Source organism: Talpa occidentalis, unplaced genomic scaffold (genome assembly GCF_014898055.3).
Source record: "Talpa occidentalis isolate TD23 unplaced genomic scaffold, MPIMG_talOcc4v2.1 talOcc4.7, whole genome shotgun sequence".
Classification (NCBI taxonomy): domain Eukaryota; kingdom Metazoa; phylum Chordata; class Mammalia; order Eulipotyphla; family Talpidae; genus Talpa; species Talpa occidentalis.
In genome coordinates, this window is record NW_023605083.1 from 116,197,944 (window position 1) to 116,225,610 (window position 27,667).

General features: G+C 48.1%; 1 protein-coding gene across 1 annotated transcript; it reads right to left on the reverse strand.

Moving 5' to 3' along the window:
* Window positions 1-973: 973 nt before the first annotated feature.
* Window positions 974-26,978, reverse strand: B4GALNT2 (beta-1,4-N-acetyl-galactosaminyltransferase 2). Its single transcript, XM_037493265.1, has 11 exons — window positions 26,974-26,978; window positions 22,467-22,664; window positions 21,874-22,008; window positions 13,665-13,771; window positions 12,555-12,592; window positions 10,319-10,499; window positions 9,262-9,348; window positions 6,503-6,690; window positions 5,683-5,823; window positions 2,701-2,920; window positions 974-2,324 (listed from the first exon to the last, which is right to left on the reverse strand). The coding sequence occupies exons 1-11, from the start codon at window positions 26,976-26,978 to the stop codon at window positions 2,119-2,121; spliced, it is 1,506 nt and encodes a 501-aa protein (XP_037349162.1). The 3' UTR covers window positions 974-2,118.
* Window positions 26,979-27,667: the final 689 nt, after the last annotated feature.

A 27,667-nucleotide genomic window follows, 5' to 3' on the forward strand; every position in this document is an offset into this window, starting at 1 on the left:
AATAAAATCATTACAATTTTGGCCTTCCATAACTACCTAATTCCCAAAGTAAAGAACTGGTATCATACTTCTAACATGAGACATCTAGATCTACATACATATATAGATAAAAACTGAAGAGTAAGAAAAATGTGTAATCATTTTAAATGTCCTGAGCTACCATGTTAGCTGCGCAACACTGATTTCTTAGTGTTTTTTGAACCACAGGTTGCAAGACAAAAAATAAATAGGTATGAGCCACAACTCTATTGTTATTTGATATCTGAGGAAGAATTGGAGAAATCAAAAAGCGTCTTTTTCTTTTATTTACACATTTTGCAGTTCAAATCTTACCTGCACTCCCAATGAACATCCAAACTTTCAGTTCATTTAGGTACAATCACCTTTGGTTTTGAGGGCACAAGGCAACTGGAGAAGCATTTCTCTGGGGCCTGAACAGTGTTAACCCCAAGATGGAGATTGAGGTACAGGTTGTACTGTCCTAGTGCTGAGCACCGGGTCCTGAGTGACAGATGTTCACCAGTAAGTATATGCAGTTATGACAGGCAGTGTCTCTGTGTGTGTGTGTGTGTATAGAATTGGGCCAGAGGTGTGCGTGGAATGAGAGGATTCACCAGAGACAGAATGGGGAGCAGCGAGCTAGACAGGAGAGGTCTGCTGCAGCATGTGGGCCAGCTTCCTGCAGGGGATCAAACTCAGGCCATAGGGATGATTGCTCTGAGACCTAACCCCTAAGCCACCAGGGAGCCCTGCAATGTCCTTTGAAGCACAGGATCCAGGTAAGGGGACTCCTTGCCTGGGTCCAAAGGCAGTACTAAATGGAACAATCCAACATCATCTTATCTCGCTATGTCATTGTAAGTAAAATGCAGGTACTATTCTATGAAATTACCATGCAAGTTAGTACAAGCTGTAAAATTTTTTGCAATAGAATCTTTATGATATACACAATGGAATGTGGTATATGTTGAATTTTGATTTGGGAGAATAAAAACTGACTGCCAGCCTATATCCATATCTGAAAAATGTTGCATGAGAGAAAGTTAACCGAGTTATTTACTGCAGGACAACTTCTGGGAGCTTTCCGTATGTGAATGTGAATTTTCCAAGAGGAAGGATCAGTATGTAGGAGTTTTCAAGGTTATTTGATCATCAAGACACTTTTTCGTGAAGTTTTGTTAATAGCCCCACAGACACATTTTCAGAGACCCTAAACTACCCTAGACCATCTTCAGGAGGAAAGAGGAGCAACCACAGCAGCATTTGTAGCATTGGCTGACTCCCAGCTCATAGCTAAGGCCTTTGTCACCACCACATGATGGCGCCTCCGTGATGACACAGGTCTTGACCGTGATGACACGGGTCTTGACCGGTCAGCGGTTGGTCTCAAGTCCCTAGACTTCAATGGTTGCCTTACCCAGTTTATCATAGCATCTTGGCACAGGGTCCAAGTTCAATCCCTGGCGCTCTGGAATGTGTCTTTGTGATAGTGAGTCTGATGCCAGGGAGATCTTTCTTCCGGCAGACAGTGGATACCCCAGAGCTCTCCTCCCTCCCCAACTGCCTGAACCCCAACCATCGTCCCAGGTCCAGATGGGCTTACTCCAGAGCGCTCTTCATGCTCTCACCACAGACCCTCTGGCCCCCATCTGCCAATACTGCCACTGAGCTAGGCTGCGACCGCCTCATGGCAAGGGCCCTGGGTTATTTACATTATTTGCCTTAGGACCAGATAAAAATTTGCGCATGGTAGTGATGCTGGAGAGGATGTTTCCAAGTGTGTTAAAATTTCCACAAATTAACCCTCAAGGACCCGGCAGCCATACTTTTGACTAAGGATACCAACAAGCTCTTTGGTGTGAGAACAAATGGATGATGAGAGATGTTACATGTGCCAATGCTTCATAAATGATGAGGCAACATACAGACAAATGATTGTCAATCCAGTCTCCATTGTCTTGATCAGTGAATGGTCCATTTCTCATAATCCTTAGCTTTGACTGGTACAGTCTGGCCCAATCTAGTCGCCCCAGAAGTCCTGTTTATGGCCACTTGACCACTGGTTCCTTTATTCTGTTACCATGACCAGCGAGCCTGCTTCTCCGATGCCCAGCACCTTCAGGTAGAACAGTGGAAATGGTTCTTGAAGTAGTGGAGGGCCAGCTTGAACTGGACCTGGGACTTGGTGTTGGCCCGGTATGTCTTATAGGTCTTCTCCAGGGTGGTCAGCTCCGAATCCACCACTGAGGAATAGTGCTGGTGACCTATAGTCACTTCTGGACATGACCCCACAAGCAAGCTTCCAAGCCCATCAATAAAGAACTCTGCAAAGAGAGGGAGACATGGCGAGAAAATGTCAGCTTCAGCCAGAAATGCAGGGTTACATTCCAGGTCTGGAAGGAAAGTCAGGGGGAGGGAGACACAGTTTATACCTCTGGGGGGAGGTTCAGCCACATGTAAAACCCACCTGCTAAGGCTAAGGAGTTGGAAAGAAATAAATAAGCTCATGTCTCAGAGAGAGATAAGTAACAGAATCCTTGAGCTCCCTAGTTTGGGGTGAGAGAGGAAAGAAACCCACAGTTGCTGGGTAAGCCCCGATTTGGTGTGGTGGAGGGATGTGGTACAGGGCCCTCAGAAATAACAAACTTCTGTGGTCAATTCACAGCCCAGTTCTCTCCCGCCCTCCTCCAGCCTCCCTACCTGAGTGAGCCACTCGCTGCAGGCGGGGGTCAAAGCCAACTCTCTGGAGCCGCTCTGTGTGTGCCAGGAAGAAGTTGACAACACCACTGGTTACCACGCATTTGGGAAAGCCATCCAGGCGCTGGAAAAAGCCTGCCCTCCGGTGAACACAGTCCCCATCCTTGCCCTGCTCCAGCAACAATTTAAACTGGAACGTGTTTCCAAGCACACTGCCGCCTACCTAGCCGGTGGGTAGAAAAGTCACATTAAAAAGCGGAGACTCAATATTCATGTTGCTTCTGCCAGGAAGCCTTCCTGGACTGAACCACAGTGATATCAGGAATCACACCCTTTCTCTAGTGACTCTTTATACTACCCCCTTTCTTTTTTGCTGCTTTAGCCACAGCCTTCAGTAAGTACTGGTTGGGTCTCCTGGATCTTTTCATTCCTGCTTATCCCAGAAATCTTGGCAGGAGCAGAGAGCACTTCCACCAGGTCCAAAGACAGACAACTTCTCTATTGTGCTTCCCCTGTAGAAAGCTCACCTTTTCTAGAGCCCAACATAATCATCTAGGGTGGCATAAAGTCTAATTGTCCATCACTGATTCTTTTCTTCTCCCTTTTAGTAAATGAACCCCTCTGAGTTTTAACAAGTTTTAACGTGATTACATTAAGACATAGACAGTTTTATCCAATTCAGGATATTTCCTTACTTCCCTTGCAATGTTTGACCATGTGGCCAAGTTTGGGAGTAAGATATGATTTAGAAGGGGTGTCCATAACTTCTAAATCACATTCTTTTGCTTTTTCTTTTCTTTTCAGCTTTATTTCATGTATGCATACAAGAACTGGGGTACAGGCCAGAGGTGCAGGGGGTGAGAGGATTCAGAGAAAGAGTGGGGAACAGAACAGGCAGATCGCCTGAAATACACTGCTTAGGGAAGCAGTGAGCGAGTCAGGAGAGATCTGCTCCCTGGCCAGGGATCGAACTCGTGCTGCAGTGGCTGCAGAGAGCTTCCTATGCTACGTCTTAACCTCTTGCTCCACCAGGGAGGCCCTCTAAATCATATTCTTTTTTTTTTTTTTAAGATTTATGTACTCATACAAGAACTGGGGTACAGTCAGAGGTGCAGGAGGGTGAGAGGATTCACCAGAGACAGAGCAGGAAGCAGAACAGGCAGATGGACCGAAGACACTGCTGAGGCGAGAAGCAGGTGAGACAAGAGAGGTCTGCCGTGCCATGTGCCAGGAATCTCCCTGGCCGGCCGGGAATAGAACCAGCTCTGCAGAGGTGGTGGCCCTAAATCATATTCTTAAAAGCTGCTTGTCCTCCACTTCCTTCCTCTGGCCATGAGACCAAGGACCACGATGATGGCGGAGTGACAGGGGGACCCAGGAGGCAAAGTAAAATGCTCCCTTGGATTATCCCCCCCTTCTTCTTTTTTTTTTTTCTTAAAGATTTATTTATTTATTTATACAAGCACTGGGTACAGCCAGAAGCACGGGAGGGTGAGAGAATTCGCCAGAGCCAGAGTGGGGAACAGAACAGGCAGACCCACGAAATATACTGCTGAGGGGAGCAGCGGGCGGCAGGAGAGGTCTGCGCGCCATGTGGGACCCTCGCCAGCGGCCAGGGATTGAACCGGCGCTGCAGAGGCTGCAGGCAGCTTCACAGCCCAGCGCTCAACCACTGCACCACCAGGGGAGGCCCTATCCCCTCCTTCTATCTCAGTTGTGCTATGGCCTCTAGAAAAGTAGCCAAGAAATGTTTTAGTCAATCTGGATGCTCTGGGGACTGTCTACTTAGAGTGAACGAGCAAGCTGTGGCCACAAAGCCACTTCTTACTGCTTCCCCCAGCCTCTTTTTTAAACAGCTGCACAGATAGATCTTTGATATAGAAAAGTAATATACATTTAAGTTGCACAGTTTGATGTTTCGATATAATTACACTGTACCATCAAGACATCACCCCTACAGAGATACCATTCTGTGTGCACGTAGTCAACTTTTTCTTCTCTTTTCCATGAGTGGACTTGTGATGTTTTTATCATTTCCCTTTTTATTAAATGCCATTAGGGTCATCTGTACTTTTACAGCTCTGTGCCTTTTGCTTTTTTTTTTTTTTAATCACATGTGACTGAACCAGAGCACAAGTCTCCTTACTTTCACACCAGTCCAAGGCACAAGTTCCAAGAAACACATCAACACATCATTTTAAAAATAGAACCAAGGGCCTCCCCGGTGGCGCAGCGGTTGAGCACTGGGTTGCAAAGCTGCCCAAAGCCTCTGCAGCGCCGGTTCCATCCCCTGCTGGGTGAGGGTCCCACATGGCGCGCAGATCTCTCCTGCCGCCCGCTGCTCCCCTCAGCAGTGTACTTCGGTCCTTCTGCCTGCTCTGCTCCCTGCTCTGGCTCTGGTGAATTCTCTCACCCTCCCGCGTTTCTGACTGTACCCAGTGCTTGTGTAAATAAATACATATTAAATAAATAAATAAATAAATAAATAAATAAATAAATAAATAAATAAATAAATAAAAATAGAACCAAGGCCTCCCTGGTAGACTAGTCTCAGCACTATCGCCACTTTGGCCTGAGTTTGATCCCTGGCCAGGGAGCTACCCACATGGTGCAGATCTCTCCTGTCTCACCCGCTGCTCCCCTCAGCAGTGTATTTCAGTAGATCCGCCTGTTCTGCTCCCCACTCCGTCTCTGGTGAATCCTTTTGCCCTCCTGCACATCTGGCCTGTACCCCAGTTCTTGTAAAAATAAATGAATCTTTTAAAATAAATAAAAATAGAACCATGGTGTATGTGGGGGGCATTGGTGCAATTTGATAAAGAAAAGTGAGTACGGAGGCAGAGCAGGACCCACTCAATGCCCTGATTCTGGGGGTGATGTCTCCACCCCAGAGCGGTGCTGGCTTACTCATCTCTTGCATCAGGCCCTCCCTTCCCACTGTCTCTACAGATTGCAGCTGATGTGAGCTTGACAAATCTCCCTTACCACGTCCAGTTCGGTTTTCTCCAGCACTTCCACCAGCACCTCGACCTTGGTCTTTTCGTTGAAGAGAAAGTCATCGTCCACCCAAAGAACGTATTTGGTGGTGACCTGCGAGATGGCCAGGTTCCTACCAGCAAACCAACCCTGGGGACAGAGCAAGGTCCATCAGTGGCTGCTGACCCTTGCTACCTAGCAGAATAGCCACGTGGAGAGTTTTCTTGATTCCCAACGGCCAGACTGCATCCCAAACTAAATCAGAATCTGCGTGGGTGAATCCAACGTCCAGCTGAAGCTGAGAACCACTGGGCTAACAGGAGTCCTCCATGTCTCGGAGACACTGGAAGGGCAGTGACTTTCTGGATCAGAGATTAAGACAAAGAAAGGCTAGAAGCAAGCCCTTCCTTCACCTGTGGCCAGTGGGTCACAGCCCTTTTTTAACCTGACAGGATTTCTGTGACTCATTTCCCACTATGTTGGAGGAGGGGGTACTCCACTGTCCATTCCTTCATTGTGCCCTCGAAGGAAGGGGTGGGGCGGACGGGAGGAAGAGACACACAGAGGAGGAAATACTCCAGCTTGGCTCAAACCATAGAGATGTCAGACACTTCATATCATTTAGAAAGACCTCAAACAATTCCCACACTAAGTGTCAGGAAGTGGATTAGCCACCCCATTAGGGGGAATGACAGGGGAGTCTACCCCCTCCCACTCCAGGATCCTGATTCCCTGGGAAGTCCCCTGAGGCAGCCCCACCCAGGGTAGACTCTGACTCTGGACCTATCGCGCCCAGACCCAGGTGTCTCCCTACCTGGGAGGGACATACCTTCCCAAAGGGCATGAAGTAATACTCCACGTTTTCGTCATTGATTTCCAGAGGCTCCTTGCTGTCGTCAGCCACGATCACGGTCAAATCTGGGTAATACTTACGAATGCTCTGGAGCATGGTCATGAGCTTTTGGGGACGGAGGAAAGTTTTGGTGGCGATGGTCACCAGGTTCCTGAGTTTCCTTTCTGAGCAGCAAAGGGGAGATGGCAGAACTCTGGCTTTCAAGCAGCCTCACTGTCCTGGGCTGCGTTGTTCTTTATGCCACTACCTCACATGTTTATGGGCCGCATGTCTCTGTAGGCGCCGAGGAATTTGTTCATTGGATTTGAAAATATACATACTCAAAATGTGACTAATGTGTTAAAATTTGATCGGTCCTCTAGTTTCTTTTTCTGGTTCTGTTGGCTCCACTGCACCATTTCCTACGTCTGTCTGACTTTATTTTGTGCTTGCTGTCAGCACCCCTGCCTGCACCCTGCTTCTGTGTGAATGCCAGGAGCTGAGCTGTAAACCAGAGGGTTTGATGCAGAGGGTCATGAGACTGTGGAACTCTGGACCTGGCCCTGTTGACCTTCCTCCTCAGGAAGACAGGAGTGTTAATAGGCCTACTTGGAGGTTGGAAGGCCTGGACCAGATTTGTCCATCTTATGGCAAGTGATTTATCAGAAGGTTTGAGCAGAGACAGTTTTTCTATGGGAAAGACCCCATGACTGAGCAGTGGGGTGTCTGGGTGGGGTGGGCTCCAGGGGAGTGAAAGCTAACTGAAAGCCATGCCCCTGCCTCTATGGTTTTGTGGGTGTTTTTTCACCCCACGGCAGAGTCATCTTCTCTGCATGACTGGAACCAGAAGTCTTTCCAGAACCCCCATTTTAATCCATGTTGCATTATTACCTCAGCTCCTCCTGGGTCTGAGGGAGTGAGGGGAACAGATATGAGTGGAAAGTCAAGTACACTGTGTCCCAGAGCATGTGAAATGAATCCTTGCCTCCCTTTTCTTTCCTTAGGCCACATGATAAAATTGGTTCTTTTGTTTAATGAGAACCAGGGGCATGATCTTCACAGGGCAAGGTCAAGATTGGGGACTTCAGCCGAGCCAGTGGTATAGCTTTCTGCTTTGAGATTGCTTTTTTACCAAACACATAAAATGATAGAGAAAATGCAAAGATATAGTCATAGTGAAAAACAAACTACAGTTCTTCCAAGGAACAGAAAAAAACAATAGCTGGAGTGGGGTGCTGCATTCTGGGGTCAGAGCAGTGGAGGAGGCTGACTCTGAGGGGTGCTGGAATAAAAGTCATGTGGATCCAGAGGTAAGCTTTTTGTCAGAAACCATGGAATGGATCTTTACGTACACATTTAAAAGGCTGGTGGATACTAACGAATTGCCTCCAGCTCCGTAGCACCAATTTCTTCCCCACCAGCAGTTGATAAGAACACCTGCTCTCTACTCCTCACCCCAAACACCTTAGTGTGAGATTAGGCATATATCTTTTTTTTAAAAGAGTTTATTTATTTTTTAATGTAGAAGAACTGGAGCATAGGCTAGAGGTGTGGGGTGTGAGAGGATTCACCAGAGACAGAGTGGGAAGCAGAACAGGCAGATCCACTGAAATACACTGCTCAGGGGAGCAGCGGGCAAGACAGGAGAGGTCTGCTGCGCCATGTGGGTTAGCCCCTGGCGGGAATTGAACTTGTTTATGCTGCAGTGGCTGCCGATAGCTTCATAGTGTTGTGATTTAACCCCTTGCACCACCAGGGAGGCCCCTAGGCATATCTCTTAATGGTTAAAAGCACAGTTGAGTTCAATTTTTTGTGAACTGTACATCTTTCCATCAGCTTATTAACTATTCTTTTCTTACTGATTCATAAGTGCCTACAAGTAAATGTAGACCTTTGGTTTTAAAGCATGTTGAAGATGCTTTTGCTGATGTTTTTGTCATTTGACTTTGCTTATGGCTGGTTTCTGCCATAAAAACATTAACAAAGTTTATGTATTTTATGTTTTTAGTCTTTATAGTCTCTGGGTTTTGTGTTATGTTTGTCTTATACTCTGAGATTGTTTTTAAAATTCCTTGGGTTTTTCCTCTAGTACTTAATTAAATTGGATCTAAGATCTATTTGGAATTTATCTTGGTGTGAACTGTGAGACAGATTCAACTTTTTCTCTTCCACATAGCCACACAGCTATCCCACATGATTTCTTGAATAATCCATTCTCCTCCTCCCCCACTTTAACATCTTTAGATCATGGAAAAATTCCAACATGTCTTACTTCCAGATTTCCAATCTTGATTCCACTGAGATATCAAGTCATACACTAGAAATGTTATTTTTTCACTACTTATTAAAGTGTTTTAATTCTTTTTTTTCAAAATATGCATAAGCATAGACTATGAAGCAATCCACAGCCTCTGTAGCATGAGTTCGGTCCCCAGCCGGCCAGGGAGAAACCCACATGGCGAGGCAGACCTCTCCTGTCTCACCCGCTGCTCCCCTCAGCAGTGTTTTTCAGTCAATCTGCCTGTTCTGTTCCCCATTGTTTCTGGTGGATCCTCTCACCCGCTGTGTCTCTGGCCTGTACCCCAGCTCTTGTATGCATAAATAAATCTTTTAAAAAATTGTATCAGGAAAAAAAAAAACCACAGAGCTGTTATTCTGATGGATTCTCCTGCTCCATCTCAGAGTGAGTCCCTTTCTTAACTCCACCAATAGTTCTATGGGATCCCACCACAGGGCTCTGGAAACAAGGGCCTTACCTGGTCCAGGGTCATATAACTTGGGTATGATGGGATAGCAGACGGTCACTGGAAACTTGGCCACTAAGGAGTTGGACTCCAGACTCACTAAAGGGAGAAAGGAGGTCAGGTCTGGGACACTCTCCATGCTGCCCCTAGGGAGGTCTGAGATGGGGTCATGAAGGTTTCTTTGGTAGAGAATGCGACTCTATGGCACTCAGGCTCCTGCCCTGGTCTGCAGGGCAACTTGCTGAATGCCTCCCAAACTCCCATTTCTCTCCCTGAGAATCTGCGGGGTGGGTGGGCTGGGAATCAGAGAGTCTGGATGGAGTTTGACTTTGCCACTTATGTTCTGAAAAAGGTCAGGTAAATCACTTAATCAACAAAACCAGGATAATACTACCTGCACCATTTCACAGCACGGGGTCATTTTAAAGGAAATGTATGAAAAATGAAGGTGGAGAGATTCTCTATGTGGTTTGTGCTCATAGGTATCCAGCGCATGTTTCACTTTTTCTACTGTTGCCCTGGGACTGCATCCCATGTAGGTACTCAAAGAGAAAAGGGACTAAATCATACAGAAAGAATCTGGGCCTGTCCTGAGGGTGGCAGGAATTGTTATCCAGGGAATTCCTGGGGAGGATTGGGGATTGGGATTGGGTTGGTGGGGGGAGAGACAAAGCCACGGCCCTAGGGAGGGACTGAGAATTCCCCCACACCTGCCCCTGTCAGTTAGTGCCCAAGACAAGATATTGACTGGCTCCCTCCTCTACCGTGGCTGAACCCTTCAGCTTTGGGAGCTACAGAGCTTGGGGAACAGAATCGGAGGGTTCCCAGATGTGCACGAGATCATCACAAAGATGAGCAGGCATTTCACCTGTCCGTTTCTCGGAGAATCTCAATGGAGACAGTATTGAGTACTGTCATTAGGAAGTTAGGCGTCCAGCATTAGAAATAGGAACAAGGGAAAAATCTTAAATGCAGGCAGGCTTCCTGGAGGAGAAAGACTTTGAGAGGGTACAGAGGTGTTTCCCAGCTTCCTAAGCATTTGCCTTGCAAGGACCGGCAAATGTCTCACCCACATCCACCCTGCGGTGCTGGTACAATGTGCTGGTGTATGTCACGTGCTGGAGGATGAAATTCAAAAGTTTCCGGTTATTGGTTGAAATGGTCATTTTCTTCTGGCTTTTGCCCTTCACCACACTGTCTGGGACGTCAGCGAGGGTGTTCAGTGTACCCAGAGAAGCTGTCAGGGTGACCTGGGGTAGGTGAGGTAAAATGAGGATAAATGCAAGGAAAGGCACATGCCAGAGATGGCCAGCAGGGGGCAGAGCACGTAAGGGTGAGAGAATCTAGAGCTTCTGCAGGAGGAGGCTGCTCTGCCCCAGTAAAGGAGAATCAACCCGGATGGTACATTCAGGGGTGATTTCTTAGCGCTTGCCTTGCAATATACCAGCCTTCTCGCTTTCTTCTTCTTCCTGCTGACTGCTCCTTTTAAAGACTTTCATTTGCCAATGCCTTTTCCTCCTCTGCCTGACCTCCAAAAGGAGTTTTTCAGGGTTTGCTTCTGTACCTCTTTCTCTTCTTATTCCACACCTCACCACTGGAGGCAGCTTTAACTACATTCATAGGCTAGTCATTAAAAGCGGTCATCTCCAGCGGTTATCTTTTTAAGAGTCAGCTGGCAGGGCCTCCCTGGTGGCCCAAGGGGTTAAGCACCGCACTATGAACCAATCCACAGCCTCTGCAGCATGAGTTCGATCCCCGGCCAGCCAGGGAGCTACCCACATGGCACAGCAGACCTCTCCTGACTCGCCCGCTGCTCCCCTCAGCAGTGTATTTCAGTCAATCTGCCTGTTCTGTTCCCCACTGTCTCTGGTGAGTCCACTCACCCCCGCATCTCTGGACTGTACCCCAGCTCTTGTATGCATAAATAAATACATCTTAAAAAAAAAAAAAAGAGCTGGCAGCGTGAGTGGCTGCTGCTAGGAAGTTTCACAGACTAGATACTTTCAAAATTGAACTACTGGTTTTATCTATGCACCTGTTTCTACCCTCTCCCCATTCTCCCTGTCCCGTGAACAGATCTTCATCCACTCAGATCACTCCCGTTCTGTTTTGTCCCTCACACCTACCGCCAACCTGTCAGTCAATGCCCTCAGTTCCACCTTCAAAATGTAGCTTCCCTCCATGCCCGCTGCAGCTCCCTAACACTACTGCCTTGCCTTCTCGTCTCCTGCAACAGCCATTCCTTGTGAAAAGTAAACTGAGTGGGCCTGGGAAGCTGCCCTCAGCCTCTGCAATGCTGGTTCAATCCCCGGCTGCCGGAGAGGGTCCCACATGGCACGCAGACTTCTCCTGCCATGCCCACTGCTCCCCTCAGCAGTGTACTTTGTCAGTCTGCCTGTTCTGCTCCCCACTCTGTCTCTGGTGAATTCTCTCACCCTCCCGCGCTTCTGACTGTACCCAGTGCTTGTATAAATATTTAAATAAATCTTTAAAAAAAAAAAAAAAGTAAATCGAGTTATGTCACTCCTGCTGAAAACCCTATAGTCAGTTGGCAGCCATCTTCTGAGATCCAAATTACAGGCACTGGGAAGAGCAGTGAATAAGGCAGAGTGGCTGCCTTCAGGACCCTTGTTCCAGCGGGCAAGAGCGGCAATACGCATGTCGTGATGCTCAGAGGGTAACTCAGCGACAGGTAAAAGCTATGATGCATATGGAGAAAGTGACAGAGATGGGCGCTGGGGAGATCAGGGGGGCTCTCGCAGACCTCTGGAGGCTACAGTGGCTTTACAGATTTGCCCACTCATCACCCGTTCCCATCTCTGTCCAGCGTGCAGATGGGAACACAAAATCTACAGTTTCCACGTTCCTTTTTAGTTAGGGGTGTGGGAGTGCTTTACCTGCCACTGATCACACAGGCTTGCACCTTGATTTGGAGCTGTGTTAAGTGGGAGAAGAAGGGCGTGGCACAGCACTGGTCTCGCGGGGCTCCTTCTGGGGTCTCCCAGGGCTAGCTGTGACAGCAGCAGCACCTGGCAGGAGCCCGTGGCCGTGGCCCCAGCTCTCCTTGCAACAGCGCGCTGGTGGCCCACTTGTTGGAAGTCTCCCCTGGAACTACAGCCACTCCGCTGGCTGAAAATACCCCTGCCTTCAATGGGAGGAGTGTTTTCCTCCTCCCCTGACCTTGGATTTACACCTGATACTTTGTCTGCATACTCATGGAAAATCTGAGAGCAGCCACCACTGGGGGAAGGGACATGGAAGGGACTGGAGGCCAAGTGTTAAAGGGGCTGGAAGGGAGCTCTTGCCTCATAGACAGGGGCATCTGGTCCTTCATACTGGAGACCTGGAAGACAAGGGGAGAGGACAAAAAACACCAGCTGAGAGGTTGCCCAGGGCTCCCCTGTCCTCTCAGCTTCCTGGCTGACTCCTACACATCCCTCCAGAGTCCCTTCAAGTTTCACCTCCTCTCCAGGGTGTTGCTGGCTAACCATCCCCTCTCCCCAGGGTTCTGTTCGATGGTGTCCATGGTCCTTCTCAGATTCCAGTGGTTCTAAATCCTCTGGTACCCACCCTCAGCTTTGGATGGGTGCTGTGAATTAATGCAGTCCCTTCCAGGTCTCTCTACTACTGAAGGGAAGGAAGCAATGGATAGTGAATCATCTTTGTATCAAGTCCCGAGAATAGTCAAATTCATAGAAAGTAGTATGGTGGTTGCCAGGGACAGTGGGGAGAGAGGAGTTAGTGCTAAAATACACTTCATGCAACAGAACCATACATTTCAAAATGGTAAATTTTGTATAATGTATATTTTACCTCAATAAAAAAAAAATCATCCAAAATGGCAAATAATTTCAAATGACTATTAAAAGAACACTAGCAATGCATCCCCAATTCATCTTCAGAGTCTATCTCTGTTCCTAAAATATGACTAATATTCAAGTGCTAATGCAAACCTATCCTCTCTGTATGAGATAACTTACTGGTAAGATAACTTACTAAACTCATCTGTGAAACTGGGAAAATAATATTTACTTCACAGAGAGGTAAGGCTGAACTAGAGGAATGAGTAAAACAAACCCCTGTGGAAGGGAGTTTAAAGAGACACACATTCTTTTCAATATGCACTTCCCCCAAGATGGGCCCCTACTTTGCCCACCGCCATGATGCCGGGGAAGACCAAGAATGAAACAAGGATGGCTGGAGAGAGCCCTCCTTCTACCTTATCTCAGAGCCCAGGTAGGTTACAGATGCTAAGAGCAGTTTCCAGGGGTAGAAACTGTGAGACTACTATTAAATGAAATTATGTCAAGCATCTTTCAAGTATTCAATGAACAACCAATCCCTTCCACCTTCTGCTGTTACCTAAGAAGGAATAAGGTAGTTGCTGGGTGTTCTCCTTGTGGAGATGTACATACCTGGGATGGGAACTGTGTGCAGGGGCATCACCTCCACCCCGTGGACGGGGTACCCAAAGGGGAGGTTGGGCTGAGCCAGCAGGGGTGGTGGGCGGGGCAACCCTTCTCTGCAGGGAAACAGAGCATTAGCAGCTGCCCCATTAGGTCTTCAAGTGGTGCCAGCGCCACAGCCCTGTGCTGCCAGTAGGGAGAAGTCAAAGTAGGTTGCCTTCCCCTTTCCCTTCTCTCTCCTGTCATTTGCTCTCACCCCACCCTCCCACCCCTGTCCCTTAATTCCACAAGGGAATTGAAGCAATTTATAAAAAAACACAAACACATTAAAAATAAATAAAGAGGGCCTCCCCCGTGGCGCAGCGGTTGAGCGCTGGGTTGCGAAGCTGCCCACAGCCTCTGCAGCGCCGGTTCGATCCCCGGCTGCTCCCCAGCCACCAGAGGAGGGTCCCACATGGCGCCCAGACCTCTCCTGCCGCCCGCTGCTCCCCTCAGCAGTGTACTTCGGTCCTTCTGCCTGCTCTGCTCCCTGCTCTGGCTCTGGTGAATTCTCTCACCCTCCCACGCTTCTGACTGTGCCCAGTGCTTGTATAAACAAATAAATCTTATATATATATATATATATATATATATCTTTAAAATAAATAAATAAATAAAGATCACAACTAGCAAAAGAGAAGGAACAAAATAAGCAGACTGTCTAGACCCACCCAGCTACAGGATGGCTGAACTTCAGTGTTGACATGTGAAAGTCCCATCTGAACTCCAGGTGGCCAGGGTATAAAGTGATTGACAAATCGTATAATCAAAAGAACAAAACAGATCAACTCCTGAAGGAAGTAAAACTTTCCCTGGCATGAACTAAAAAATTAAAATATATCCCAAGAAACTTTATATGGGAGAGGACGCTGTCCCATATTTTTAGAAAAATGATGACGGCTTTCATATGATTCTGTGGTTATTGTAGCAAACTTCAGTTAAGGACAAGCACATAACACAGGCCAGTGAGACCAGTTCTTTGAGGCACTAAGGTCATGTGGTTGAAATGTAGCCTTCAGTTTAACCAAATATCCAATATAACCAAGGACATCACTAGATGACCGGAAAAAGAATTAGGCTATTAGAATATTTATGGAAAATGAAAAAGACAGAATTTGAAAATGGAAAAAGACATAAAAAGGCAATAAATAAAATAGGAAACACAAATGGCTAGTAGTATATGAAACATGATCAGTTTCGGCATTAATCAGGAAGATGCAGCTTTAAAAAACAGTGAAGGGCCTCCCTGGTGGCAAAAGGGGTTAAGACACAACCTGTGAAGCTGTCTGCAGTCACTGCAGCATGAGTCCATTCCCCGGCAAGGGAGCCACCCACATGGCATAGCAGACCTCTCCTGACTCGCCCACTGTCCCAGTTATAGAAATGAAAAATATCTTTAGAACATCCTGATGTGTGGACTGCTATAAAGCACCTGTAGACCTGGACAGGAAGCAGGGGTATGGAGCTGGAGGGCCATTACAGAAAATCACCAGTTCTTAGAAATTACCCAGTCACACCCTGGAAGTGATTAACTTAACAATAGGGAACAAGTCCACAAAGGAATGGGCCCCTCCCTCCAAAAGTACACTTTATCAGAACAATCTCCCGGCACCAATGCCTGCAAGCTCTCTGCCCAGTCTAAGCAGGCCTCTCTTAACAAACCTGTCCCTTTAGGGGCAGCCCTTCCTGCCCGCTTGTCTCTACGTAAGCATCTTCTTTCCTTTTCCTAGTAAACTTGTCCTTTTGAAGATGTAAACTTTACCTGCCTGTGTCTATATATAAAAGTATTCATCTCCTGGGTAAACTCATCATATGCCCCTAAAAGAGGAATTCTCCCGTAACTTTCCTTAGAGGTAACTCAAGGACTCCCTCACTGAAACCCCCACACCTCTGGCCACACCCCAGCTCTTGTATGCACAAATAAATAAATCTTTTTTAAAAATTAGAACCATGACTGGGGTCTGAGGTATGGTTACAACACTTGGTCATCAAGCAGATAAGAATTATCTGGTCAGCATGTAACAGGGTGGTCCCCAGGAAAGGGGGAGGTTCCCTGCCCCACCCAAGAGAGGGTGGAGCTGAGCAGGAAGAGGAGAAGCTGGAGAAGAGATGGAGGAAGGAAGCAGGATGGAGCCAGGAGACCTGGAGGAGGCGCATGGAGCCTAGAGACACGTGAAGAAACTGCGCTTGTCTTTTGGTCGTGGACTGGGTGACACAGATGTGGGTGAGACCCGTGGGGAGGTGACCATGGCAGCTTTTATCTTGATGTTGATTTTGCTCTTTTCCTTCCGGGCTTGTCTGGTTGTTTCTGACCCTTTTCTGTGGGTCCCCACTGGAAGATGCTTTAGACTTGTGGCAGGCTTTGGGGCCTTGTTCTGGGCCGATCCCATTTGGATGGAGTTTTACCCACGAGGGGACGGGTAACTTTGGGTGTTTCATTTAGAAACTAGATTATTTGCTTTTCCTGTATTGTTTCCTAATTGTATTAAAGTTCCTTCCCATTAAAGTCTCATATGTTTTGTATTGATGCGGCGGATGGCAGAACCCATTTAGAATAGGCAGGTTTGCGGGGTTTGGGCTGCCCCTCTCTCTGTCCTATAACAAGCAGACTCATGTACCCCCAAACCCTAGATGACTAAAACACATTTAGTTTCACCCATCTTTTTCTCTTTGTCCTCCTACCCCTGTAACTGATGCTGCATGATTATTCTATCAATAAAAAGGCCAGGACTTTGCTTGTTCAGCAGCAACCTGCACTGTGCAGCCTGCCCCACTACTCCCTTTTATCAGAGTGGTGTTGCCAAAACAAAAAGCAGAATTACTCTGACCACTGAATTGTATTCCCTCATTAGAATTAACTGATAAAACTCACTAAATTACTTTACATATACTTCCTCCTCGCCATTGACCTTTAACTGGCTCCAACTGCATTCCTGGACACCCCACTGGGAGAGAAAAACACCTCAACAGCAGTCTCCAGACTTCTGGCCTCCTAGACTAACGAGCCAGAGGCAGAGTGAGATCAAGGTGATTAACATAGCTATTAAGCCAGCAAAGCCAGCAAAGCAGATCTACTGGCAAAGCCAGGAACCGGAGGTGGGGGTAAACAAAAAAGTTTTGTAAAAAGTAAACAAACTTAACTCCAAAGGGAGAAATGCCACTAACAATACGAGCACTAAAGCTAGCCCTCGCTCAGACTTCACCCCCAGACTTAGAAGGCATCTAAGGGGCATCTCTTTGACCCTGCCCCTTTCAAAAGGCAACTTCTTGTCCTTATTCTTTCCTGTGGAGATGTCAAGAACCTCCAGGGTTGCCCAGCACCCCAGGGCTCCATCAAAAACATGGCCAGCGACTTGGTCTTTGAAAGGTCCATGCAGGAGGCCTGAATGCAGGAGCCAACCCACCTCGGGGGCAGGAATGCGGATACCTGCCTGGAGGATTCAGGCAATGAGCCTCCCCGCTCCCCCTACGAGTCTCTTCTCAGACAAAGAACCTCTACCTGCCCTACAAACTTTTCCCGCAGTACGAGCCCGAGCCCAACTACCCACCTGACCTCTCCTCGCCCTATAAAACCCTGCTTCCCCCTAACAACGTGCGCAGCTTCACTGACCCCCACCTTGGGTGTGTGAGGTCCGCCCGGGGCGCAATAAACTTTCCCTTCCTTTGAGAAATGTAGCCTGGCTCTTCTTTTCTTTACCGCGCCGAACCTTTCATCTTGGTGCCGAAACCCGGGAAGGCCGTGTCCCCTGACGCCGGGGCTGCCTTCTCGTCCCTGGGACCTCTCCTCTCCATTGCAGACACCTCACACCCACCACCGGCCTTAATCCTTGGGGTAAGTCACCTGCCTGACCCTCCTTCCTGGGAGGCCCTCGCCTCTGGCTATTCGGCTCCTTTCCTAACCTCCTGTTTTGGTCGGCTGTCCTGTAAACTGTGGGCCCACGTCAGCCGACCCCCTGTTACACCTAGGCCTGGATTTGGGGACGCCCGTCCAGACTAGGTGCCCTGTCTAGGCAACAACCGAGCGGTGGAGACGTCCCCCTCGCTTGTTTGCCCCCTGCCTGTTGGCCAGAACCAGACCGGGGGACGCCGCGATCCGGGGCTGTGACCCCTGTAGGCCAGGTCAGGCTCGTGGGACGCTGCGTTTCTGACACTGTGCCCCCTGTCGGTTGGGAAAAGGAGCCGATTTAGTCATGGGGTCCGCAAATTCCAAGCCAAGCCCGGCCACACCACTGGGATGCCTTCTCTCAAACCTCGGTCCCTTGGGACTTAGGCCAGATAACACCCTAAGCGTCTCATCTTTTACTGCAACAGATAACGCCCTAAGCGTCTCGTCTAACGCCCTAACTGTCTCGCCTTTTACTGCAACACTGCACGGCCTCAGTATCAATTGGACAATGGCTCCCACTGGCCCAAACATGGCACTTTTGACTTCTCCGTCCTTACAGACCTAAACAATTCTGTCACCGCAATGGAACATGGTCAGAGATCCTTAGGGCCAGGCTGTCTTTCTCTTGTGCCCCGCCCCTTCCCTCCTTCCTGAAAACCTGCCTTTCTAAGTCTCGAGACTCCTCTCACTCTTCGCCCTCTCCAGACCCCTCTGTTAGGGGGAAAAGGATGTCCTAAAGCTAATCCCATACAGGCTTTGTGGACTCCACCCCACCCCAGGCCAAAGCCAAAGACACTGGGAACTCCAAATCCCATCACCACCAAAGGGAAGGTGGCTGGGACCTGAGGGTGGGGTTAAGCAGCCAGGTTGGTATAAAGCCAGACACGTGGGCTTTGGGGGATCCCCATTTTGGCTCTCCGCCAGCTCGCAGCGTCCGGCCAGCTCGGAGAGTGCTTTTTGGGTTTCCAGGTCAGCGGATCGGGTAGGACGCATTAAAGACTTTATTTCCCTATTTTCTCCCTGAGTTGTACATTTTCCTTATTTCCTTTTCCCTTGTAAATAAACCTTTTATTAACCTTTTGTGTGTGCCTGTAGTGGAGTATTAATAAGTCCCTTTTAAGCGCGCGGGTGAGGACCCACAGCCAGGAACCCGTTCAATATCGGGGCTGCTCTATAACAGCTCCAGTACTTGCTCCCAACAGTCACCAGCCTCCAGTCCTCTCCGGCCTCCCCTCCCCCTAGCTCCCAACATGTCTCCATCCCAGGCCTCCCTTTCAGCATTCTGCATCTCTGAGGCAGTGCCTGCAGGCCTCTCCCAGCAGGGGTCCCTCCCTGCACGGGCCAGAGACTGCAGCCACCTGCCCTCTTAAGTCACTCACACCAGCCACTTATTCCACAGGCGTTGTTGAGCCTGCTGTGGCAGGTGCCTCAGGTCCCGAACCACAGGACTGTGGTGAAGAGGCCAGGAGGCCAGTGGGAGGCATCCTGGTGGGGGAAGGCAGAGGGTATTAGGGGAGCACAGCAGGGGCACAGGCACCACTTGATGTGAGCACTTAGCATGGAGTTATGTTCATTTACAGTCTTCTTTTCTCTCCTAGCCTATAGTCTCCCTAAGGCTACAAAGCTGATTCAGTTTTAAACCCTTCGGTATATGAACTCATTAAATTCCACAACTCTGCTATTGTTACCTGCATTTTACAGGGGAGGTTAAGCAACATGCCCAAAGTCCCTAGCTGGGACTAAGGTCTCCTGGCTGGGGTGTGGAGGATGGGGACCTGGATGCCCCTGGCACCTCCCGGGCAATCCAGTTAACTACTGCGCTATTGCTCCTCCTCACCCGGACAGGAGGGGCCGGGGCTGAGATCTTGCTAGACTCAATCGAGCATTCCACGGACTCTCTGACGCTCTGTCCTGTTAGTGTCTCCATCTCTCTCCTGGGGAGTTCTCCCTTTGTATGTAGTTTGCAGGGGAGTAGTGGCTGATGCCCAAAATCAAACCTGGAGGGTTCCCTTCCTTGGTTCACAACTGAGGCTCAGTAGCAGCGCATGAAGGCAGGGACGTGGCGGCTGATTCTCACAGAGGAACAAGCCACTGTTCCAGCTAACAGGTCTCCTGCAGCCTTACCATTTATTTTCAGCAGAAAAACCAGAGATACTGTATTACACACAAATCAGAGTTCAAGGTTACCTTCCTTCATCATCCCATGAAATTTTATACCATCAGGGCCTCCCTGGTGGTGCAAGGGGTTAAGCACCGCACTATGAAGCAATCCACAGCCTCTGCAGCAAGAGTTCAATCCCCTGCCAGCCAGAAAGAAACATACATGGCGCAAAAAACCTCTCCTCTCTAGCCTACTGCTCCCCTCAGCAATGTTTTTCAGTCAGTCTGCTTGTTCTGTTCCCCATTCTGTCTCTGGTGAATCCTCTCATCCTCCCGCATCTCTGGCCTGTACCCCAGCTCTTTTGTGCATAAAGAAATAAATCTCTTTTTTTTTTTTTAGAGGTATGTATTATTTATTTATTTGTTTGTTTGTTTTGTTTATACATGCACTGGGTATAGTCAGAAGCGCGGGAGGGTGAGAGAATTCAGAGCCAGAGCGGGGAGCAGAGCAGGCAGAAGGATCGAAGTACACTGCTGAGGGGAGCAGCGGGCGGCAGGAGAGGTCTGCGCGCCATGTGGGACCCTCCTCTGGTGGCCGGGGAGCAGCCGGGGATCGAACTGGCGCCGCAGAGGCCACGGGCAGCTTCACAACCCAGCGCTCAACCACTGCGCCACCGGGGAGGCCCAAGAAATAAATCTTAAAAAAAAAAATTATACCATCAGATAGCATTCTACCACAATCTTTTCATTCGTATTTCCACATAACACTTATAATGATCTAATATTTAAGTGATTTATGTATTTCTTGATTGCCTGTGTAGAACTATAAGAATAATGTTAATAATAAAACAAAACAATAATAGTAGGTAATATTTTTTGATGTACTTTTATATGCCCTTTGTGAGTGACTCGTTGTTTGCATATGAATACAATGCACCCTACAAGAAGGCTGTGAAGGAAGCATCTGTTAGAATTTTTCATATGAAGACACTAAAGTACTGGGACTTCCAGCCAGTTTCAGAACTCAAGTTTTAATTACGGTGCTATTTTATTATTATTATTATTATTATTATTATTATTATTATTACAGCATGCCTTCCAGCTTAACACACAACTGATGGCTGAAAAACAAGAGGAGGAGGGCCTCCTTGGTGGCGCAGCAGTTGAGCACTGGGCTGCAAAGCTGCCCGCAGCCTCTGCAGCGCAGATTCAATCCCCAGCAGAGGGTCCCACATGGCGCGCAGACCTCTCCTGCCGCCCGCTGCTCCCCTCAGCAGTGTACTTCGGTCCTTCTGCCTGCTCTGCTCCCCGCTCTGGCTCTGGTGAATTCTCTCACCCTCCCGCGCTTCTGACTGTACCCAGTGCTTGTATAAATAAATAAAGAAATCTTTTAAAAAAAAGCAACAAGAGGAGGAGCCTACTGGCCTGCCATCCTACTACTACTGATGGATTCGGAGAGGTGCTGTCGTCTTTCCCCAAAATTCCCTTTTCCCATAAGCTGGCCAGAATCAATTTCTATTCTTTACAATCAACAGCCCTGGTCAGTAACCCCCAAAGGTATCTGGGCCTTGTACTTAGCAGGGGAGGTTGCATTCTCAACATATCAATGGACTAGAGGGTGCAGCTTGAGGAGGTGGCAAAGCCCCCTGCTGGGATGGCCTGGGTTATACCTGGATATTTAAACTCTCTTCACTTCTTTGTTTTAATGTGAAATATTTTGGATGTGCAACATATTTTTTTAAGATTTATTTATTTATACAAGCACTGGGGTTCAGGCCATAGGCGTGGGAAGGTGAGATAATCCACCAGAGAGAGAGCAGGGAGCAGAACAGGCAGGACAGAAATACACTGCTGAGGGGAGCAGCAGGTTTGACAGGAGAGGTCTGCTGCGCCATGTGGGAATCTCCCTGGCCGGCCAGGAATGGAACTGGCAACGCAAAGGCTGCGGACAGCCTCACAGCGCTGCACTCAACCCGCTGCGCCACTGGAGAGGCCAGATGTGCAACATTTTATGAATCTTCACTTATGGACTATTTCCTCAGTTCTCTTTCCTTGGTTTATTCCTAATTGATCCTCGCAGGGAGCCTGGCTAGAGAGAGTTCCCTGCTTTTCTCTTTGGACCTGCACCCTGAAGATGGAGCAGAGAGAGCGCGGGTTCTGCCTCAGCACCCAGCGCCTCCTGGTCTGCATTACCTCCTCTGAAAGTGGTCAAACTCAGCCTGTCGCCTCACTTTCACTGCGGGGAGGTCGCTCTGGCCGTAGGCGTCCTGAAAGTTAGAGCCCCGCCATCTGGCAGCTCCACATTCACACTGATTTTTCGGGAACAGCCTACAATAAGCAAAAGGTCTGTGAACATGAAGTAGGCGGGTGGGCTGCTGGGCAAGAGGGAATCTGAGGTCCAGTCCAGTGTGTTGCTCGCTTGAGAATTCCCTTTCCCGCACCTGCCTGTGTCACTGGGGTAAGACCCTGAAATCTCCGCAGTCGACCCTCCAACAGACCCAGGGAGGGGCAGGCAAAGGAAACAAAGTCCCCTCTCTGGAATTATGCCCCCCACACCAAACTTCTGGAATGTCAGTGCAGGCAGCACAGCGTCTCTGCCATGGTTTTGGTCATACAGGCCTCCACAGTCTTAAGGGAACTTGCTGGGTACTGTAGAGGACAGAGACGATGCCCTGCAGTCCACCCCTTTCTGGCCTTAGAGTTTAGAATCACATCATTGGTCAGCAGAGGCTACAAAGTGGGCACGACAGAACCAGGAATCACAGGAGGAGAAAGGGCGAGCTCACCAGACTCCATCATAGGTGAAGAGGTCCCTGAGATGCCCTTCAGGTAGAAGCTTCAGTATCTGGACAGTCGGCACAGAAAGTGGGAGCTTTGGTTTGAGACCACTGGACTCCTCATAGAGGTATGTGCTTCCCAATATAAATAAAATAATGCCAAGCCCCAAGGTCAAGACCGACACCTTGAGGAGCCAAAATGTAGAGCTGTTGGGACACAAAAGAAGAAATTCCTTTAAAATCTTCCTATGACTCTGCAGTTACCTCTCATTTTCTTTCTCTTTTTTCCTAACAAAACTGTCCTTTTAAAATATATATATATTAGGGTCTCCTTGGTGGCACAGGGGTTAAAGACAGCGCTATCAAGCTATCACAGTCACTGCAGCACAAGTTTGATCCCCCAGCTGGCCAGGGAGCTACCCACATGGTGCGGCAGACCTCTCATGTCTCTCCCACTATAGGCCCTGCTATAGGAGTTTCAATCAGGTCTTCGATTACAGAAGCAAATTCAGTCTTCACGTATTAAAGAGCTAAACTCTCTTCTTTCTGTATTTGCCTAGAATTCTCTTTGCTATTTTGGTTAAAGGGATAATAACTAAGTATTGTTAGTTATGCTAGGGATGAAGCATGAATTTTGATGAAGCCCGTTAATGGCTGACAAATAGTAAGAGGTGCCAAATTTAGAAGGACTAGGTAATGCAGATTTAAGCAAGTTTTTTTCAGAAGCTAATTATATCTTTGCTTATTTTTTTAAAAGATTTATTAAGTTATTATTTATACAAGCACTGGGTACAGTCAGAAGTGAGGGAGGGTGAGAGGATTCACCAGAGACAGAGTGGGGAACAGAACAGGCAGATCTACTGAAATACACTGCTGAGGGGAGCAGCGGGCGAGGCAGGAGAGGTCTGCTGCACCATGTGTGTTTCTCCTTGGCCAGGGATCAAACTCGTGCTGCAGTGGCTGCAGACAGCTTCATAGGTTGTGTCTTAACCCCTTGTGCCACCAGGGACGCCCCTTTTCAGTTTTCTTTTTATTAAAAAATGCTTGACTTTGAATGGGTATTTCTGATTTTCCCCTTCTAAGAGAGGGGCGTTGGCACCCACACACTCTACTGACACAGGAAATTGCCATTGCAGCCTCCTGCGGTAAATTCAATAACTGTTAGTTGGTGAATTCATTTTGAAGTCAGTTTTGGAGATGCTGGGTTCAGAGTGGGGTCCTTGGGTTTACTCAGAAAAATTTCACCAGGGCACCAGTGAGTTTCCCAGGCATTTCTCCAGGAGACAGAGGTGTTAGTTATATCCAAAGGACAGGTTTAGCATAAAAAACGAAGGAAGGGGGACTCCCTGGTGGTGCAAGGGGTTAAGACGCAACCTACTAAGCAATCCACAGCTACTGCAGCATGAGTTCGCTCCCCGGTCAGTCAGGGAGCAACCCGCATGGCGCAGCAGACCTCTCCTGATTCGCTGCTCCCCTCAGCAGTGTACTGGCACGGGCCATGCTACTCATGCCATCTGACAAAGGTCCGGGCATGGGGCAGATTTCTGAAAAGTCAGAAAACTCGATAGCTAGCTTCTGCTACTTCCTTTCATTAGTTTGTGGCAGTTTTTGAAACCATGGAAATTTTCTATAAGCTTCAAAATAACACAATGAGTATTGGCAGTATTGAAGTGTGCCAGTAATGCACACTTCAGTAGTTTGAGAAAAGTACGTTCTAATATGATCAATAATGAAACAGTTCCAAATAATTCTCCACTTCCACCAATTTGTAATTTAGTTACCATGAGTAACAGAGTTCTTTAACAATCCACACTTGATAGAACCCATGGAACTGAGCCCAGTGAAAGTCCCCACTAGGGAAGGCCCTGAGGCACCCCAGGAAGCAAAATGGTCTGAGAAAAACACACCACATACTGTCCCCATGGTACCGGGACCCCTTGGTTCTATATAGAAAATAGGAAGCCGCCCTCGATCTTACAATCCTGCTTAATCTTTTAGCTTGACAGCATAAATCACACTGTATATACGACCTGTTTTTATTTTCTGAATAACATATATCACCTAAGGAAATAATGTAACCAAGTGACCAAGTTAATCATAGACTAGGAACATTTAAAAAAAGGTCTGTGCACTGTTAATGATCATTAATTTCTGAAACAATGTAAAAGTAAAATCAATCATGATTGCATGATGTAATGATCAAATAATAAACTTCTCATGTATAAATAAAGCTCTGCTGAGGCTATCAGTAGGAGATGTCTGCACCCTGATCAAGCGTCAGTGTCTCCTCACTAACTCATCTACCTCATCTCTCCCCTCCCCTCACGCCTCCACTTCGCCGATGCCGCCACGTCCTCCGGGGACCCTGCACCGGTCGGAGCTGGACTTCGGCAGTGTACTTCGGTCAGTCTGCCTGTTCTGTTCCCCACTCTGTCTCTGGTGAATCCTCTCACCGTCCACACCTCTGGCCTGTACCCCAGTTCTTATATGCATAAATAAATAAATCTTCAAAAAAAAAAAAAGGAAGGAAGGAAGGATGAGATCCCATTTGTTTAGGAATTTATGCACCTGCATATGAAAGAAAATATGGACGTGGTGGGGGTGGGGACAACTTTAATGGTGCAAAGAAAAACTATATATCAGGACAGCAAAATTCAGGAAGGGAAAACTTACTGAATTTGCACCCTTCTCCCCCTCTGGAAGAGTTTCTACCTCCTTCACCAATATATCCTCCTTTGCCTGAGAATGCCCTCATGGCAGAAGGTACCCAACTTGAACCCCCTGACCGTGGGACTGGGACAGATATGGTTTCCCCTTATAAAACTAGGAAAGGAGCACAGTTTGGCCAGGGAGCATATGCAGTCAGCACAGGGCTATTTCCATTGTGTCAATATCCCATAGGGGATCGAATGATGAAGGGTGACTGGCTGTTTTTTATTGGACCTGTGGTCCCTTTTCAACTTCTGACCTCTTAAATTGGAAGAGCTCTAATCCAAACTATAGGGGTGACCCACAGAAAATGACCAATCTTTTTACCACTGTATTTGCAACCCCACCGCCCTACATGGGCAGATGTTCAAATGTTGCTGAATTTCTTTTTTTTTTTTAAAGATTTATTTATTTTTATACAAGAGCTGGGGTACAGGCCAGAGGCATGGAAGGATGAGAGGATTCACCAGAGACAGAGTGGGAAGCAGGACAGACAGATGGACCGAAGACACTGCTGAGGGGAGCAGCGGGCAAGGCAGGAGAGGTCTGCCACACCATATGGGAATCTCCCTGGCTGGCCGGGAATCGAACCTGCACTGCAGAGGCTGTGGACAGCTTCACAGTGCTGCGCTCAACCAGCTGTGCCACCAGAGAGGCCCAGTTGCTAAATATCTTGCTGACGACAGAGGAATGCCAGCTGGTAGAAGAAAAAGCAAAAGAGCAGGCCCAAGTCTCTATGATGAGGACCCCCAACCAGACTGGACTCACAGGCTGCTGTTCCTATGATGGAACCAAATGGAGACCCAAATATTAATATAGACCAAGCTAAAGTTAACCATTATCAGAGGTGCATTCTGGCAGGCCTGAGGAAGGGAGTACCTAAACAGAAAAGCATAAACAAAGTCCAGGAGATCCAGAAAGTGAATGAGAAGCCTTCTGAATTTTTAAAGCGTGTCTGTCAGGCACATAGAAAATATACCAATGCTGACCCAGAGGCTCCACAGAATTTGCGCGTGACTTTCACTGGGCAAAGTGCCTTGGACATTCACCGCAGACTACAGCACATAGATGGAGCAATAGGTTCGAATCCCTCTCTGTTGCTTCAGCAACACCACACTGATTAAAAAAAAAAAAAAAAAGGAGTCGTGGAGCAGGCTACACAATGCATGATGCTGCTGAAGAGCGAGATCCTGGCCTTTTTATTGATAGAATAATCATACAGCATCAGTTGTGAAGGGAAGAAGGACAAAAAGAAAAAGGAAGGGGGGCCTCACGGGTGGTGCAAGGGCTTAAGACGCAACTTATGAAGCAATCCACAGCCACTGCAGCACGAGTTCAATCCCCAGCCGGCCAGGGGGAAACCCACATGGCGCAGCAGACCTCTCCTGACTCACCCGCTGCTCCCCTCAGTAGTGTACTTTGGTCAATCTGCCTGTTCTTTTCCCCACTCTGTCTCTGGCGTATCCTCTCACCCCCCACAACTCTGGCCTGTACCCCAGCTCCTGAATGCATAAATAAATAAATCTTAAAGAAAAAGGAAGAGTAAAAGTAGAAAATATGTTGTCATCTATAGCATCAGGACTTGAGTCAGCCCCCCAGGAACTTCTCATCTGCTTGATGACTCGGTATTGTAATTAAGATCAAGCACTAGATCCCCAGCCATGGTTTCAATCTTATCAACAAGGTATTCCACAGATCAGCTTCTGGGGTCCTCTGCCCCTCAGGCTTCCGGGTCATACCTCATGATATATAAGTGGGGAGAACATTTATGCATCATTCATCAGCCCCCAGGCGTTCCCGGTCATACCTCATGGTGCATATCCTTCCCAGGGTGATCAAGCTTTCTGCTCTGGGTTGATTTGAAAGGCACCTTATAAGGTTTGACTCCTATGACTGATTAGCCAGGCAGTTCTGACCTTGTACAGGAATGCAGAACAGCAGGTAACAAAGAATGGTGGCTGAACAGACCCTTTAGGATTCGCACACCCACACCTCTCAGCTTGTAAATGTTGTATTCAAGGTATACAAAGCTCGTGAAGAGCTGAAACAAAAGCCTATGTGCATTTAACTCTCCACCTCAGCACAACCACACTCGGTTTGCTGGGCAGAGGGGAAATGAAGGAAAGACCAGGGCCCTCAGACACAGTGTGCCAATTGCAGGGAGGATGGCCACTGGGAAGGGAATGTCCAAAATGAAGAGGAGCTTGGAAAAACAGAAGCCTCAGGCAGGTGATTGCATACGTCCCTGACTCAGAAGATGATTAGAGGGGCTCAGACTCCACATGGAAGCAGCAGCTTCTACCCCTATTTCCCCACAAGAGTCCGGGTAAGGGCCTCCCGGGTGGCGCAGCAGTTGAGCGTTGGGTTGCGAAGCTGCCCACAGCCTCTGCGGCGCTGGTTCAATCCCCAGCTGCTCCCCGGCCACTGGAGGAGGGTCCCACATGGCACGCAGACCTCCCCTGCCGCCCACTGCTCCCCTCAGCAGTGTACTTCGGTCCTTC

Coding starts and splice junctions, on each gene's coding strand:
- B4GALNT2 (XM_037493265.1), bottom strand. Junction 9,349..10,318: donor GCACCGCAGGGTGGATGTGG/GTGAGACATTTG, acceptor TTCTCCCTTTAG/TGAGTCTGGAGTCCAACTCC. Junction 5,824..6,502: donor ACTTCATGCCCTTTGGGAAG/GTATGTCCCTCC, acceptor CTCTGTCCCCAG/GGTTGGTTTGCTGGTAGGAA.